This window comes from Toxorhynchites rutilus, chromosome 3 (genome assembly GCF_029784135.1).
Source record: "Toxorhynchites rutilus septentrionalis strain SRP chromosome 3, ASM2978413v1, whole genome shotgun sequence".
Lineage (NCBI taxonomy): Eukaryota > Metazoa > Arthropoda > Insecta > Diptera > Culicidae > Toxorhynchites > Toxorhynchites rutilus.
The window spans coordinates 61,480,306-61,495,433 of NC_073746.1; the positions used below are offsets into that span (position 1 = coordinate 61,480,306).

Below are 15,128 nucleotides of genomic sequence, written 5' to 3' on the forward strand. Positions count from 1 at the left end.
CAGCTCATCAGCGAAATCGCATCGATAGGTGTTACAGCAGAGCTGTGTGGCATAATTCAGTCTTTTTCCAAGCAGTTAACATTGTTTGCTTTCCGTCATTATAAGTGCTTCGTTGGTGCCTTTGAGAATGCATCAATGCATTAAACTGACGTATGGCGAAGCAGGCGTTAAGGTTGTGCGCCAAAAAATTATTTGGGGAATACCAAGCATCTTGAATGTCTCACTGGAATGTTATAAGTTATTTGGGTTCGCGTGTCAGTCACAAAACTGACTTCAACTAGGATTGCATTTGCGCTAATATTGATCATAATGGAGCATTGCTACTGTTTTCGAGGTTGTTATTAACAAAAAGAGTTTATTTTGCCTGTTTAGTCACCAAGAAAGTAGATGTCGTTCTGGAATTTTGTATGTGATTAGGTTTCGCTTGCCAGTAGCAAAACTTCCTCCACTAAGGGTGACAGCTGCGCTTCTCTCGAGCATGTAATATTAACCAGTAATATTAACAGAAGCGTTTTTTTGAGAATAGCGCAAAATGATGAGAAGTGTTTATATTCCTAGTAGTTCCAAGCCACCAATGTATGACTCTGTATGCATGCTATGGCGAACACTTGTTTGGCGCTTGGTTTACGTTATACGAACGGTGCCTAGAGGTGCGATTCCTTTGAGGCAATACTAAATAACATGATATTTGATACTTGCAAGTGTTGTCATTGTTATTGTTTCCATGCGGTGCCAAAGATATATTGATGTAGTTATGAGATGTGGAATAATGGTGCTGGTGTAACATGTATATAATCGACTGTAGCCGAGTCTATGTCAATTGCGAAAAAGGCCACCGGAATAGCGTTCAAGGTAAATTTTCAATGCATTGACATGAAATAAATTGCGGCATACGATCAGCTAGTGTATTGTTTTGCGAGGGCAAGAATAAATCATCAATCAATGAAAATGAACAATGAAAAAACATTTCAGAGATTATTCTACTAAGCAGTTGTTTCTAAACTTTCACAGCATTATAGAATAATATCCGAAGGTATAAATAAGCGACTTATATAAAATTACAGCGTAGTTCTACGTCAACAATGCGTTCGTATCTTGGACACAACCTCCTATATTTTTTTAAATTCTCGAAAGGGGCTGTCCACATACCACGTGGACAACTTTAGGGGGGCGGGGGGTATCGAAAATGTCCACGCTTGTCCACGGTGAGGGAGGAAGCGGTTTAGATAATGTCCACGTGGACACATAAAATAAATATTTCTGAAAATACAATATAATCAAAAATGAATTAAATCTGCTCTGCATTTTCATCGAATTTCAATTTTGTCGCTCCTTACGTGTCCGTAAAAGACCGTATTTTTTAATATCATTGAACTGTTTCGCTGAAATGCGTATTCTGAGCGTATTCGAATTACATGGTGAAGCTTGGTTACGTAGAAAGCTACAATATATCGGTTCCATACTACTGCATCTTGTGTCTGGTGAGATTAAAGAGGAATTTTTCTTTATGGGCTTCTACATAGTTTCGATAAATTCTATCAAGTACTGCTTATAACTAAACGAAATTAAAGTCAGCGATCCAGAACAAACTAACAGAACTAGCCAATATGATAGACGTCGTATTCCACCGGACAATGTTTCGGCCCGGCCGAAAAGTTATGTTTCCCTAAGGTGTGCTATTTCACCCGTCGTTCTCACCAGATATTGCACCTTCCGGTTATCAATTGCTCGGGCGCAATGATTTCGACTCATAGAATAGCATAAAAAATAACCTTGCCCAGTTTTTTACGAGAAACCAAACATGTTTTGGGAGGTTGGGCTTAGATGTGCGGAAGGATCGATTCAGCAATAGTTTGAAAAAGAGGCCACGCAGAGAAACTCGATGTTTGGAACCCGCATGGATTATTCTAAAGGAAGTTGATTGACTAATTATCATCAGCGAAGCCCAACTAAATCAACCCATTTCTGGAGCATATAATCACGGGTGATAGAACTTGGAAAAATACGATATCGTTCGCAAAATATCATGGGATAAGCAAGACAAAACACTACAAATATCATCAGGAGGGGTTACATAGCCAAAAGGTTAATTCAGTGTTGTGCGGTTCACAGCTGGATAGTTTTCACGAGCCGATTATGGAAGAAACCACCAAAATCGATCAACAGAAAAATATCACATAAATCTCTGATGACGCGCCAAAAAATAGGGCGATTAGTTGGGAAGCTTTGATGCATCCACGAAATACCCAAGACCCTGCAAACGTCTTTGTGATCTATTAAGAAATGATCGAGTTATAAGCGCTCGAAATCCTTGTGTTTTTTCTACTTATTCAGTGCCAAGATTTTCATTTTACCCCCTAATCTTCCGGTTAGACGTAGTCTTACTTCAAAATAATTATTCAGAAATAAAACAGAAAAACGCGGATACTTTTTAAATGACCCAGTATATTCGAATAATTGTGTGTCTATAAGAGTGATGCTTTGGATTTTTTCCCAACTCTTTTACGGGTAGTGGTAACTATATTGCCACCAACGATTTAATTTTTTTTTCTCTTCTTTAACAATAAATTATTACTTCTAGCCTAACTGTGGTAACTAGTTCTGATATCTAGTAACGAGTCTGATTTTTTTGGGCGCGTGAACATGATTTTTCTGTCCACGTGGTATGTGGACAGCCCCAAAGCATTCATAGCTAAGATAATTCCGGAAGTATTTGATGCTATAAATGGCAACCTAAAAGATTTTTTAAAATTTTATTTATTTCGCCTTGCCGGCAGCTTCGTGTGCCAATTTGTGAAATAAAAATGAGAGTAGATTTGCAGGTGGAATAAATACGCGTCAAAAATTAAAATAATGAATGAAAATGTACTTTTTAAAATCGAATATGTATTCTGTTTTTTAGAACAATAATTTATTTGAAAGTTGTGAGTGAATTTTGAATGAAAATTGTGCCTGATAATGATCCTATATTAGAGATTCTCAAGAAAACTATCTCGAAAAAAAATGCGTGCCTCGCCATCGTGCATAACAAAGTAATAACGATTTCGTTTATATACTATGAGGGAAAACCATTTGTTTTTCCAATAATTTTCAAGTCTATAAATATCTTCGCATATTTTCAAATATCTTAAAAATAGAGACATTTCTTTACATTTGGCATCCCTGATTCGAACGTAAAATTCTGTTTTTGACGTTTTGAGGGATGCGAGTGAATTCAAAAAACTTTGAAGTAGCTCGCACGCCGGATAACACATGACGCTAACTGGCATGATGTGTTCACACGGTGTGATTAGCTGCACTGCAGTAACTGACTAGACCGACTCGTATGTTTACTTGCACCGTCTGAACCCGGCTTTGAGTATTGCATCTCCTCTGAGGAAAATTCTCAGAATCTTTCTGTGCCCGAAACAACAAAGGTCGCATATTCTGCTCGTTTTGTGTTTTATGTTTCCCCTCGAGCTGTGAATGCTAGCAAATATTTCCCATGAAGTGTGTTTCGATGTTTCATTTTTATCGCTGCAACTGTGTGCATCTGTTAGACGCGTGTTTGATGCTTGTTGAATGGCGATGCACGGAAGATGCCTCTCGTTAAATACTCAGTGCAATGCGTGCATTGATATAATCCACTATAATTGATAGTGTATTGTTCTCGACGTATTCGCAAATAATATCCGAAATGATAAACCAACAAATTAAAAAAAAAGATTGCGTGGTCCTACGTCCAAAACGGTCGTGTCTTGGATACAACCTCTCGTATTTTTTTGCGCATACCGTTTGATGATTAGGCAAAATGCTGATAACCATTTGCTGCGATAAGGTCGATTGATTCAACAACATGCATTGGACGTGCATGTCAAAATTGAAACTTGATTGAAACTTGAAAAGAACTTGAAGCTTATCAAATCATGCAAATTTCGAGTTCGTGTTCACATGAGAAATGCAATAATTTCTGAGGAAAACCAAACGTAAAAGGACGGTCATCAAATTTACTTGTAACGAAGAACATAACCTATTACAATTCATGAATTGATCTTACATGGAATTTGTTCAAACACCTTACTCACAAAGCAAATATGTTGAATTCAATTGAATTCGAAAATTGTTTCATTCAATCAATAATGTATTCAATATAAACAAATGATTACTAAACCAACTGTAGTCCCACCTTGCGGTTGTATCATATATATGGCCACCCATTTTTTTCATCATTCAGTTTACACTATTCTGCAGTGTTTGCCAAATGATCCATTCACTGAAAAAATCGCTTTCGTTCGTTCAAATATGATCATACAGAATACATTTCCCCCAGCGGCATTCTTTTGTTGTTATGTGCTGCAAATCACGACACAAAATAGAACGAGACAACTCTGCATCGGTTCGCACTTCATGATACACCGACACGCAAACAGAACCATCATATACGCTTTCGGTGCAGAAATTTTCTTTTCTTTTTCGCCTCTAACATATGCATATCGACCACTCCATGCATCATGAAACAGCAGGATCGTACGGACTACGCAAAGCGAATGATTCATATTCAGCTAATGTAGCTGATTTACTGATTTTTAAGTCTCAGAGAGTGCAAACTATTAGTGAATTCGTTTTCAAAACTGAGTCAGTGCCAAACTGACTCTGTAATTGTTGGAGATAGCCCAACAAGAAGAAAATGAGTAAGCTGGTTTCCGAGTTTTAATATGTATTGATACGAGTATTAAAAGCTTCCTAGAAAGGCATACAATCATGGTAAGTAATGAATACATACATTGACATAACCGTGAACTTACGTTTAGTACTCTTTCTCTTTTTCTTCTATTTCTTCTTTACTATCCGCCTGTTGCTAAACTTCTGCTAAATTATTTCTCCTGTAAATATTTAATTTTTTATACTAATTTTATATCTTTTCTCGTTTCAGGTTTCTACTTTCTCTTTCTGGTTCTGTTAGTGACGAAACGGTAACATATGGACTCAATCCGCGATAGTTTTCAATGTGCAATTCGTATTTTAGGTTATCCTCAATTTGACTAAATAATGAACTTGTAGTTTCCCACTTCACGTGCTCGCGTTGTAAGAACAATTCTTTTTTCTGCTATCGCAAATTACCACGTAGCTGCTCAAAATGACGTTTAACCTACCAAGAGCCCGTTGCGTCACCGTGACGTTTCTTTCGTGCTGTCTGCAAGGCTACCTCAAATTGTGAGGTGAGTCGCGCCGACCGAGGGGTCGTAACACTCCCCCCCGGGTACGCCCAGTCTGTGGCTTACCTCTTCATCGCGTCGAACCTCCATTACGGCTAGCTTTGTCGCCGGACGCTCGTAGATGCCTGCTAGAGTCTGCACCGCTGCTGATCTTACCTGATCGTCTTTACTTCGATTAACCGAGATTATCCGTCCCATCGGCCAACAATTTCTTGGTAATCCGGGATCGACTACCACTACGACATCGCCCACCTGAATCGGCTTAACCTCATTGTACCACCGCGTACGTTTGGTTAGATCTGGCAGGTAATCCCGCATCCATCGTCGCCAAAAAATGTTAGCCTCGACCTGTGACGCACACCATGACCGTCGAAGAACCAGTGCACTATCGTCCCAGGCTGTGGCCGGTTTGAGTCCACTTGAAGAACCCAACAGAAAGTGGTTGGGAGTCAGAACCGGAGCATCAGGATCTTCCACGGGTACGTGTGTCCGCGGACGAGAGTTGATTATATTCTCAATTTCCGTTAACGTGTTCCGGAGTGTTTCGTCGGTGGGATTACGCCCTGGTTTCATCGCAGCGAGGTTTTTCTTCACCGACTGTATCAGCCTCTCCCATGCTCCTCCCATATGTGGTGAAGCTGGGGGTAGGAATGTCCATTCCGTCTCGGTACTAATGATGTTTTGCATGACTTCCTCTTGATCCATCTTCTTAAGCGCCTCTTTAAGCTCCTTGTTCGCTGCTATAATCTCCTTGCTCGCTGCGGTAAAATTTGTACCCCTATCGCTGTAGATTTTCCTTGGTACATCCCGCCGTGCCATGAAATTTCTCAATGCCATTATGCACGAACTCGCATTGAGCGAATGTGCAATTTCGATATGTACCGCCCGTGTAGTCAAACAAGTTATCAGCACACCCCACCGTTTCTCAGTGCGACGCCCTATAACCACTACTAGCGGACCGAAGTAATCAATGCCAATAAATGAGAATGGCCTTGTGAAAGCTGCCAACCTTGCCTCTGGAAGATCGCCCATCGGAGGTGGACGCGGTATTGCCTTTTCGTTTTTACATCTTTGACAACTCGTTTTAACACGCTGAAACAGTTGCCTGATCTTGGGAATCCTAAATGTCTGCCGCAGTTCGTTCACAACGGTAACGTGATTTTGATGATGATATCTCTCGTGATGGTTCCGTACTATCAGCCATGTAACGTGGTGATCCTTCGGGAGAATTATCGGGTTCTTAGCGTCCATGGAGGCGTATTCCGAAGCACTTATTCGACCGTGCATCCGCAGAATCTTTCGTTCATCCAGAAACGGGTTTAATGTGTAGATTGAGCTAGACTTTGGCAGCATCTTGGTGTCTGTTTCCATGCTTAGGACAGCTATCTCGTCCGAGAAAGAATCCGCTTGAGCCAAACTGTACAGATAAATGGTTGCTTGCTGAAGTTCCTTATCTGAGAGTGGACCAGTCATGCGTTCAGTTCCATTTGGGTGACTTTTGAAGTTATGTGCGGCTCTATAAATCGTAGCTGTTACCCGCAATAAGCGCTGCCAACTGGAAAAACCAAGTACGTTCATAACGGGTGCAGGTTCCACTTGGTGATAGAACTGATGCGCTTTAAGTTCCTCATTCGTTTCTCCATCTCGGTATGGATTGGGTGGCCAAGTGTCCTGACATTGCCATAAGAATTCAGGTCCTTTGAACCATCTGCTATTCTTGGTGAGATCTGGATCACCTTGCCACTTAGTAGCATCGTCCGCGACATTTTCTCTTGACTGCTTATAACCCCAGTCCACTACATGCGTCGTTTCCAGAATCTCGCTAATACGGAACGCAACGAATTGTGAATACCGCCGATGGTCTGACCGGATCCAACATAAAACGTCCCGCGAATCGCTCCAAAAAAAGCGTTGATGAGCCTTGACCGACAAAGACTTTGTGATTCTATCGGCTAACCTTACTCCAATGACTGCGGCCTGTAACTCCAGCCTCGGCACTGATACAAATTTGAGGGGAGCCACTCGCGTCTTTGCGCCGACTATGTTACACTCCACAGTGCTACCTTGTTCAAAGCGTAGATAGACTACCGCTGCGTATCCCGACAGGCTTGCGTCCACAAAAGTGTGCAGTTGTATGTCGGTTTCAGATGATAGTTTCGTTCGAGAACGATAACAGCGAGGTATACTGATGTCTTGAACCTTTGGTAGAATATCTAACCATTTCTCCCACTTAACGCGTAGACCTTCAGGTATTTCGTCGTCCCATCCGATACCGCATCGCCATATTTCTTGGAATAACACCTTCAGATAAATGAGGAAATTCGAGATCAATCCTAGCGGATCGAAGACAGCCATTAACGTTCGTAGTACCTCTCGCTTCGTTGGTTTGCGCCGCCCTTCGATGAGCTCCCGTTCATGCTTGGGTGAGAGCTTATAAGTGAATGTATCGGTACATGTGCACCACCACATGCCCAAGACTTTCTCTGTCCCCAGCTCCATGGCAATATTCATACACTTTCCATCAGTCTTCTCTTCCTTCATCACTCCCATGACTACCGGCGACTACCTATCCAGTTCCGCATGTCGAAACCAGCTTGGGCGTGAATGAATTTCACATCTTTGGCAAGCTTAATAGCCTCGTCTTCCGTTTCTACACTTGCCAACATATCGTCCACATAATGTTGCTTGGTAATTGTTTGAACGGCTGCGGAATATTCCTTTTCGTACTTCTGTGCATTGAGGTTCTTTACGAACTGCGCACAGCTTGGCGAACAGCTGGTACCAAAAGGCATTACTTGAGTTACATAGGTACTTGGGCTACCGGAAGAGTCATCACACCATAGCACCCTGAGGCAATGCTGATCTTTCTCGTTCATGAGCAACTGCAGGTACATCTCTCTTATGTCGCCACTAAGTCCAACCCTGAATTCTCGAAAACGGTAGAGCACGTAGTCCAGAGGTGTAAGCAAATCCGGGCCTGTCAAGAGCATAGAGTTGAGAGATACACCGTTGGTTTTTGCTGCCGCGTCCCAGACAAGTCTCATCTTCCCCGGCTTATTCGGGTTAAATACTGGAAATAACGGTAGGTACCACACTCGCTCTTGTGAAGCACGCAGCTCCTCGTCGGAAAGCTTCCTGATGTACCCTTTCTGTCGGTAGTCGTCGATTTTTGCGCGTAATGCTTCTGCTAGCACTGGCTGTTTCTTCATTCTAGCCTCCAAGCAGTGGAAACGCCGCAACGCTACAGGTTTACTGTTGGGTAAGCGAAACTCGTTGTATTTCCATAAAAGCCGTACCTCGTATCGACCACTCTTCGTTTGAATTACCGATTGCAGAAGTTGCTGAGCGCGCTGTTCTTCGCTGGAAACCAAAAGCATCTCAGTTTTGTAGATCCCGAGTCCATCTAGGGAGAAGTAGTCTCTCACGGCTTGCTGCAACATTTCGTCGGATTGCTCACTGCATGTGCAAGGGTGAACGCTGTGGCTGTGATGTCCAACTAACGCGTGTTCAGTTTCTGCTCCTCCATGAACAATCCAACCAAGACGAGTCTTCGTTGCAATTGGCTCGTGCATTTTCCCTTCTTTTCCCTTCAGAGGAAACGTAAGATTAGCATTATCGATCCCAATCAAGATCCTGGGCTGTACATTTCTATAAGACTCGATTGGAATTCCTTGCAAATGGGGATATTGTTCGCACAATTTTCGCATGTCTACTGTCTGATGGAACAGATCCAAACTGGCAACCGTATGAGCTCCCGCGAGGCGATATTTCTTTTGAATTTCTCCTGTTCCGGAAATTTCGATATCCAATCTCAGTGATTCACTCTCTGTTCGTCGTTTGTTGCCGGTCCACTTGAGGCACAATGGTTCTGGCTTTCCTTGTAGCTTCAACTCTCGTACTAGGGAGGAGTCGACTAACGTGAGTGATGATCCGTCGTCGAAGAATGCGAATGTCTTGATGGATTTACCCGGACCATGAATAATAACCGGAGCAACTCGGAACAATCCTTTATTAGTGGACTTATGATGGGCATTACATTCACGTACGGAGGTATTCTGAGCCACTGTTACCGATGCATTGGAACCACTTGTTGACGCGTCATCCCGCTGATTGTTGTGGAGAAGTTGATGGTGTTTGAATGTACACCCACTTTTTCCGCATATTTGCTTGGATTTACAAGCCCCGTTGTGCTTCCGAAGACACTTTCGGCATAATTTGAACTCCTTCACTGTTGCCCACCTAGCATTGTAGCCCAATCCTTCGAATCGTTTACATTTCTCCAGATTATGACAACTTCCCTTGCATACCACGCATGATTTTGATTCCGAACTGGATTGTTCAAGCACTTGTGTATGTGACTCATTTACCAAATCGCTGAACATATCGTTGCTGTGAGCGTTGAGAAATGCGGAATTCTTTTGGCTACCACGGACTGGTTTCGTTTCGCTCAACTGCAGTCTTGCAATCGGACACACTATTTCGGCTAGCTCATACAGCCACTTTGAGAACTCGGCTAGATGTACTCGTGGTAAAGTGTGACGGTGTTTCGCCCATTCTACCTTGAATCCAGACGGAAGCTTATCCACAAGCTCATGCAGAAGGGCAACGTTGTAAGAATACTCTTCTAGCTGACAGGCTTCGATAGTCGCACAGAGATTCTGCACAACAAGCGCATATTCAACAATCGTGTCCAATTTGTCTGCCTTCGGAGCTGGCGTTGAGTGGATTTTGTGTATCAAATTTTGAACAATGACCTCAGGGTTCCCATACAGCATTTTCAATGTAGACAGAATCCCCGGAACATTGGCCGGATGCATCAATCTGCACTTCACTGCTTCATACGCCTTTCCTTTCAAACACTTTTGCAAACGAATCAAGTTCTCCTCCGGTGTATATCCACACATGTTGGTCGTCGTCGAGAACGTTGAGAAAAACAACGGCCATTCTTCTGGAGTACCGCTGAATAACGGAAGCTCCCGCGAAATCGCCTGGCGAGCAGCGACTTGGTTACGCGTCAAGATATTGTCGTTTTCATCTTCAATTGGAGTCGGTCTCAGCGTGAAGCGATCTCTCAGATCGACTTCGGACATTGGATTTCCCTGTTGCTGGTTGGATATCGGCTGTCTAGTTCCCGAAGTCACGCGGGTTGCAGATTGTCGTACAGAAACTGGCAGATTCGGACACTGATTCCCGGACGAGTGTGGCATCGGTGGAGCCTCAGGTGTACTGTGTGTCGACGCATCATGTGGATCCATACATACATGCTCATCTAACCAATCGAAAACCCTCGCATTTGATCGATTTTCTTCCGAATCACTCGTAAAATCACACTTGTTGCTCATCTCCTTCATCAGTGCGTGTCGTTTTCGCAGGTACTCACGTCGATTAGATTCTTCTGCTTCCTGAAGTTTCCTCTCATCGTCGAGGATTTGCAGTTCCAGCTGCAGCTGTTTCTGCTTGGAAGGCTCCTTTAAACATCTTTCGGAATGCTGGCTCAGGTTATCCTTCAAAACTCGTTGCTTGCTTCTTAGAAGATGATTTGAATGTAGTGACTCCGAAATCTGTTTTCTTGGTCCTCCCTCAGCATCAGCGATTGATACAAATGAAACTGACTTCGGTGGAACTGGGTTCAGTAACGACGGAATAGACTGGCCGGCATTGGACGGTACTGTATAACATGGATCATAATTTCTCATTACTGGCACCGAAACGTAGGGATTTGACAGACTGTATGAGGATATTGGCGGCATATAACTATTTATTTGCGTCGATTGAAAAGGTGGCATTAAATAGTAAGGCGATATACACGAATAGGGTTGCATTAACGAGTGGGGTGGCATGATAGACATTGGTACATTGGATCCCATCGGAGGACAGAAAGTCATTGGCGGTACCATTGCTGATGTGGCGGGAAATCTAGTTCCAGCTTCAAACGTTGTACTCAAGGGTAACATAACATTGTTGCGTCCTTGGTTTGTTATAATAGTACTTACGGGCGGTACTGGCGGAGAAATTGTGCACTGGATAGTTGGTACTGCTGGGGAAAGGGGTACCGTCGATTTCTGACAAGCTGGGCAAAGCCAATCGTGGTTCTCGACGTCTTGATTCACCCCCACACAGTCGAAGTCGTACCAGTAGTCACAATTATCGCATTGGACCATCGGAAAGTTACCTGCTTTGCCACACGCTTTGCATGCATCCTTGGCACCGTTGTGGGAATCAGAGAGATTACTTCCCGCATCACCGCTTCCTTTCGACATCGTTATCCAAACGTGGATAAACGAAGCTTTTAAATTGTTGGAGATAGCCCAACAAGAAGAAAATGAGTAAGCTGGTTTCCGAGTTTTAATATGTATTGATACGAGTATTAAAAGCTTCCTAGAAAGGCATACAATCATGGTAAGTAATGAATACATACATTGACATAACCGTGAACTTACGTTTAGTACTCTTTCTCTTTTTCTTCTATTTCTTCTTTACTATCCGCCTGTTGCTAAACTTCTGCTAAATTATTTCTCCTGTAAATATTTAATTTTTTATACTAATTTTATATCTTTTCTCGTTTCAGGTTTCTACTTTCTCTTTCTGGTTCTGTTAGTGACGAAACGGTAACATATGGACTCAATCCGCGATAGTTTTCAATGTGCAATTCGTATTTTAGGTTATCCTCAATTTGACTAAATAATGAACTTGTAGTTTCCCACTTCACGTGCTCGCGTTGTAAGAACAATTCTTTTTTCTGCTATCGCAAATTACCACGTAGCTGCTCAAAATGACGTTTAACCTACCAAGAGCCCGTTGCGTCACCGTGACGTTTCTTTCGTGCTGTCTGCAAGGCTACCTCAAATTGTGAGGTGAGTCGCGCCGACCGAGGGGTCGTAACAGTAATAAAAAAACGTTTTCAGTTTCACGAATGCGGTGGTTTGTTGGTGTGCGTTATATAGTCTGATTTGTTTATATTTGCGTCGACAATCGTACAGTGTCGACGTCTGGTGGTGATATTAGTGCTTGGGAGGTTAATTGTTCTTCATCAGATCAGAAGGGCCAAGTGCAGTGTAAAAATATAAAAGCTTGAATGAAAATTTTGACTTCATATTGTTTGATTACCTAACACATGTAGTTCTGACACTCATGACACTTAACCAATTGTCCATGCATTTCCTGTTTATTCCACTAATAATTACTATTATAATATAAAATCATCATTAGACACAGTTTTCGTTCAATATGATTCTGCAATATCGAAAAAAACCTCTTATTTCATCACATAAAATAAATATTCGATACGTTAAAGTACATTTTCATTCATAATTTTGATTTTGAAAGCAGGTTTATTCCACCTGAATATCATCATTATTTTCGCCACTCAATGAAAGCACACGTAGCTTAATGCCGTCTACTCGAATATATTCTTCAAAATCAGAATCCGAATTGGATTACGATTCCAATAATACAAAAGCAAAAGCAGCAGGTTTAACCTTTTCATAGTCTTTATTTTAAGATTTTCAAAAACAATACTCGGAACTTGACAGTTCAGCATAGTTGTATTGGTGAACCCGAGTGCCAACCCGTGAAACATCTCAGTGCGAAACTAATAGCTTTCGGGGCGAATCAGTGCGACGCTGAGTGCGAAACTGAGTGAATAAAAAAACGTTTTGACAGCAGTTAGTGCGGCACTGGGGTTGAAACTGAACCAAAACGAATTCGCTATAAGGGGCCGTCCACATACCACGTGGACAACTTAAGGGGGGGTAGGGGGTATCAAAATGTCCACGCTTGTCCACGGAGAGGGGGGAGGGGGTATAAACTATATCCACGTGGACAGGAATAATAAATATTTTTTCAAATATAATCACCGATACATTCTAAAATAAATAAAAACTGTTCCTTGATCAAGAATTTTAAAACTCCGCCCAACCTGAGTATTCCGTAAGTATCAATAAAATGATTGAGTTGACTGAGAGTGCTTCATATATTTTTACTAAATCATTGGACTTCTTCACTGAAATTCATATTCTGAGAATGACTCACGTAAACTGTGAACGACCGAGCTATTTCATATGATCCTATGACTTTTATAGTTACAGGCTACTCATAGACGTTTATAATCAAAAACTATAAAAATTAAACAATTCCATAATGGTTGAGTTTTCATGATATTACGAATATGGTTTTGTCACCAAATATAATTTTCTATAGATGTTGTTCTATTTCGAAAACAGTTAGTCTTAGAATGAAAATGTCTGTATAGTTTTTCATGCGGAATGACGTGTAAAATAAATTTGTTGTATTACTTTTCTCGAAAAGTTACAAATTTTCCAAACATTGGAAAATTTGTTTTCAATTCCTAGGATTTAATGTGTAAGTGTAAATTGTGTATGATGATTCATGCACCACAAGTCGTCATAATTTCCCTTGAATGAGATCGTATTATCTCTCCACGCTAATAATCTTTTGTTTACACCGAGTCCGTTATCTATTATCCATAGAAACTGCGTATTAATTCGTGATCAAATTCTCTAGACATTGAAATTCGTACAAATGAAGTGTAAATTATTGCATGTGGTAAGATAAAGTATTTAGTATGATTGCTTTCTGTCGTGGCTGATAGCAAACATACGACCGCAAAGAGTTAATGAATTGCACAATGGTCGATATGGATTTGAAAAATAAAAAAATTATAAATACGCTTACAATAACCTCTGAAAATTTTACAAACTATGGCGGAAAAGGTTTCGTATTGCGCTACCGACTAAAAGTGAATCGGAAATCCAGAGTGAAGATGAATCGGCATTTGCTGTGATCGATCATATTCCGGAGTGGGCAAAGATCTGCACTCAACAAAAAAAAGGACCAGAATGCAACATCGAAAATTTTGAGTAAGTTTTGGAACTCTGTAACTCTGTCATAAAACGATGCATTTGTCAAAGCAATTACTGGGTCTTGTATAGCACATTTCACAACTGCCCATCGATTTGCTGTGCGATTAAAAATTCATAATCCAAAATGAAAGGATAATTTTTCATCCGATCGAGAATATCTATGTGAAAAAGGTTCTACTGGAATTTCATATGAAACGAATGGAAGCGAATCAATCAGGTTAATTGGATTATTACTGGTGAATATGTTCCAGATGGAATAAGTACACATCTGAAATAAAGCTGTGAACTTCAAATAACATTATTGTATCTATGTATTCTATGTGATATCATCACATTTTATTGCAAGTGTTGAAAACATCCTGAATTGTATTAAAAAATGATTTTCAATCCACTTATTTTTATTCGATTGGCGTTTGCGATCACAATTAGTAAAGCTCAAAATCAATCTTTAAAGTTGTGTAGTTTATATTCAAATGCGGCTTGTTCTTCACCTGGTCAACTGTACATTACGAGTTTGCGTGTTAGCAAACTAGATAGCCTGCATATCTTCGCTGATAATGGTAAAACAAAATAATATAGTTTACTCACAATAATTTCAAAATTAAATGAAACATGTGCTTTGTTATTTCTCTACCATTTCTTTACCGTACAACAACAATGAACCACAGCAAAGCTGGTACAACAGGGTACAGCTAGTAAAATTTGAAATAAAATAAACTTAAATAGAATTTAGGGGCAATTCAGTTATTTCCTTAATTATTTTAATTAAAAAAGGAAAAATGTCCACGTGGACAAAGGGGGTAGGGGTATGAAAATGTCCACGCTTGTCCACGGAGGGGGAGGGGGAGTCTGAAATCGTGCTTTTTATGTACACGTCGTATGTGGACAGCCCCTAAGCAGCTTCCACATTTGACAAAATCTTCCCACCTATTTACTTTTACGAATGTTCGATTTGTGATCCAATTTGAACAACCTTCCATGGGTACATTGCGCCGTGTTGTGGGGAAGCAAAATAAACAAATATAGCTCTTGACATTTCATGATTTGTTTG

At 41.1% G+C, this 15,128-nt stretch overlaps 1 protein-coding gene across 1 annotated transcript; it reads right to left on the minus strand.

Moving 5' to 3' along the window:
* Positions 1-5,186: 5,186 nt before the first annotated feature.
* Positions 5,187-7,745, minus strand: LOC129773178 (uncharacterized). The gene has a single exon (XM_055776754.1). It carries the CDS (start codon positions 7,743-7,745, stop codon positions 5,187-5,189), a length of 2,559 nt encoding a protein of 852 aa, XP_055632729.1.
* Between the last annotated feature and the right edge of the window lie 7,383 nt (positions 7,746-15,128).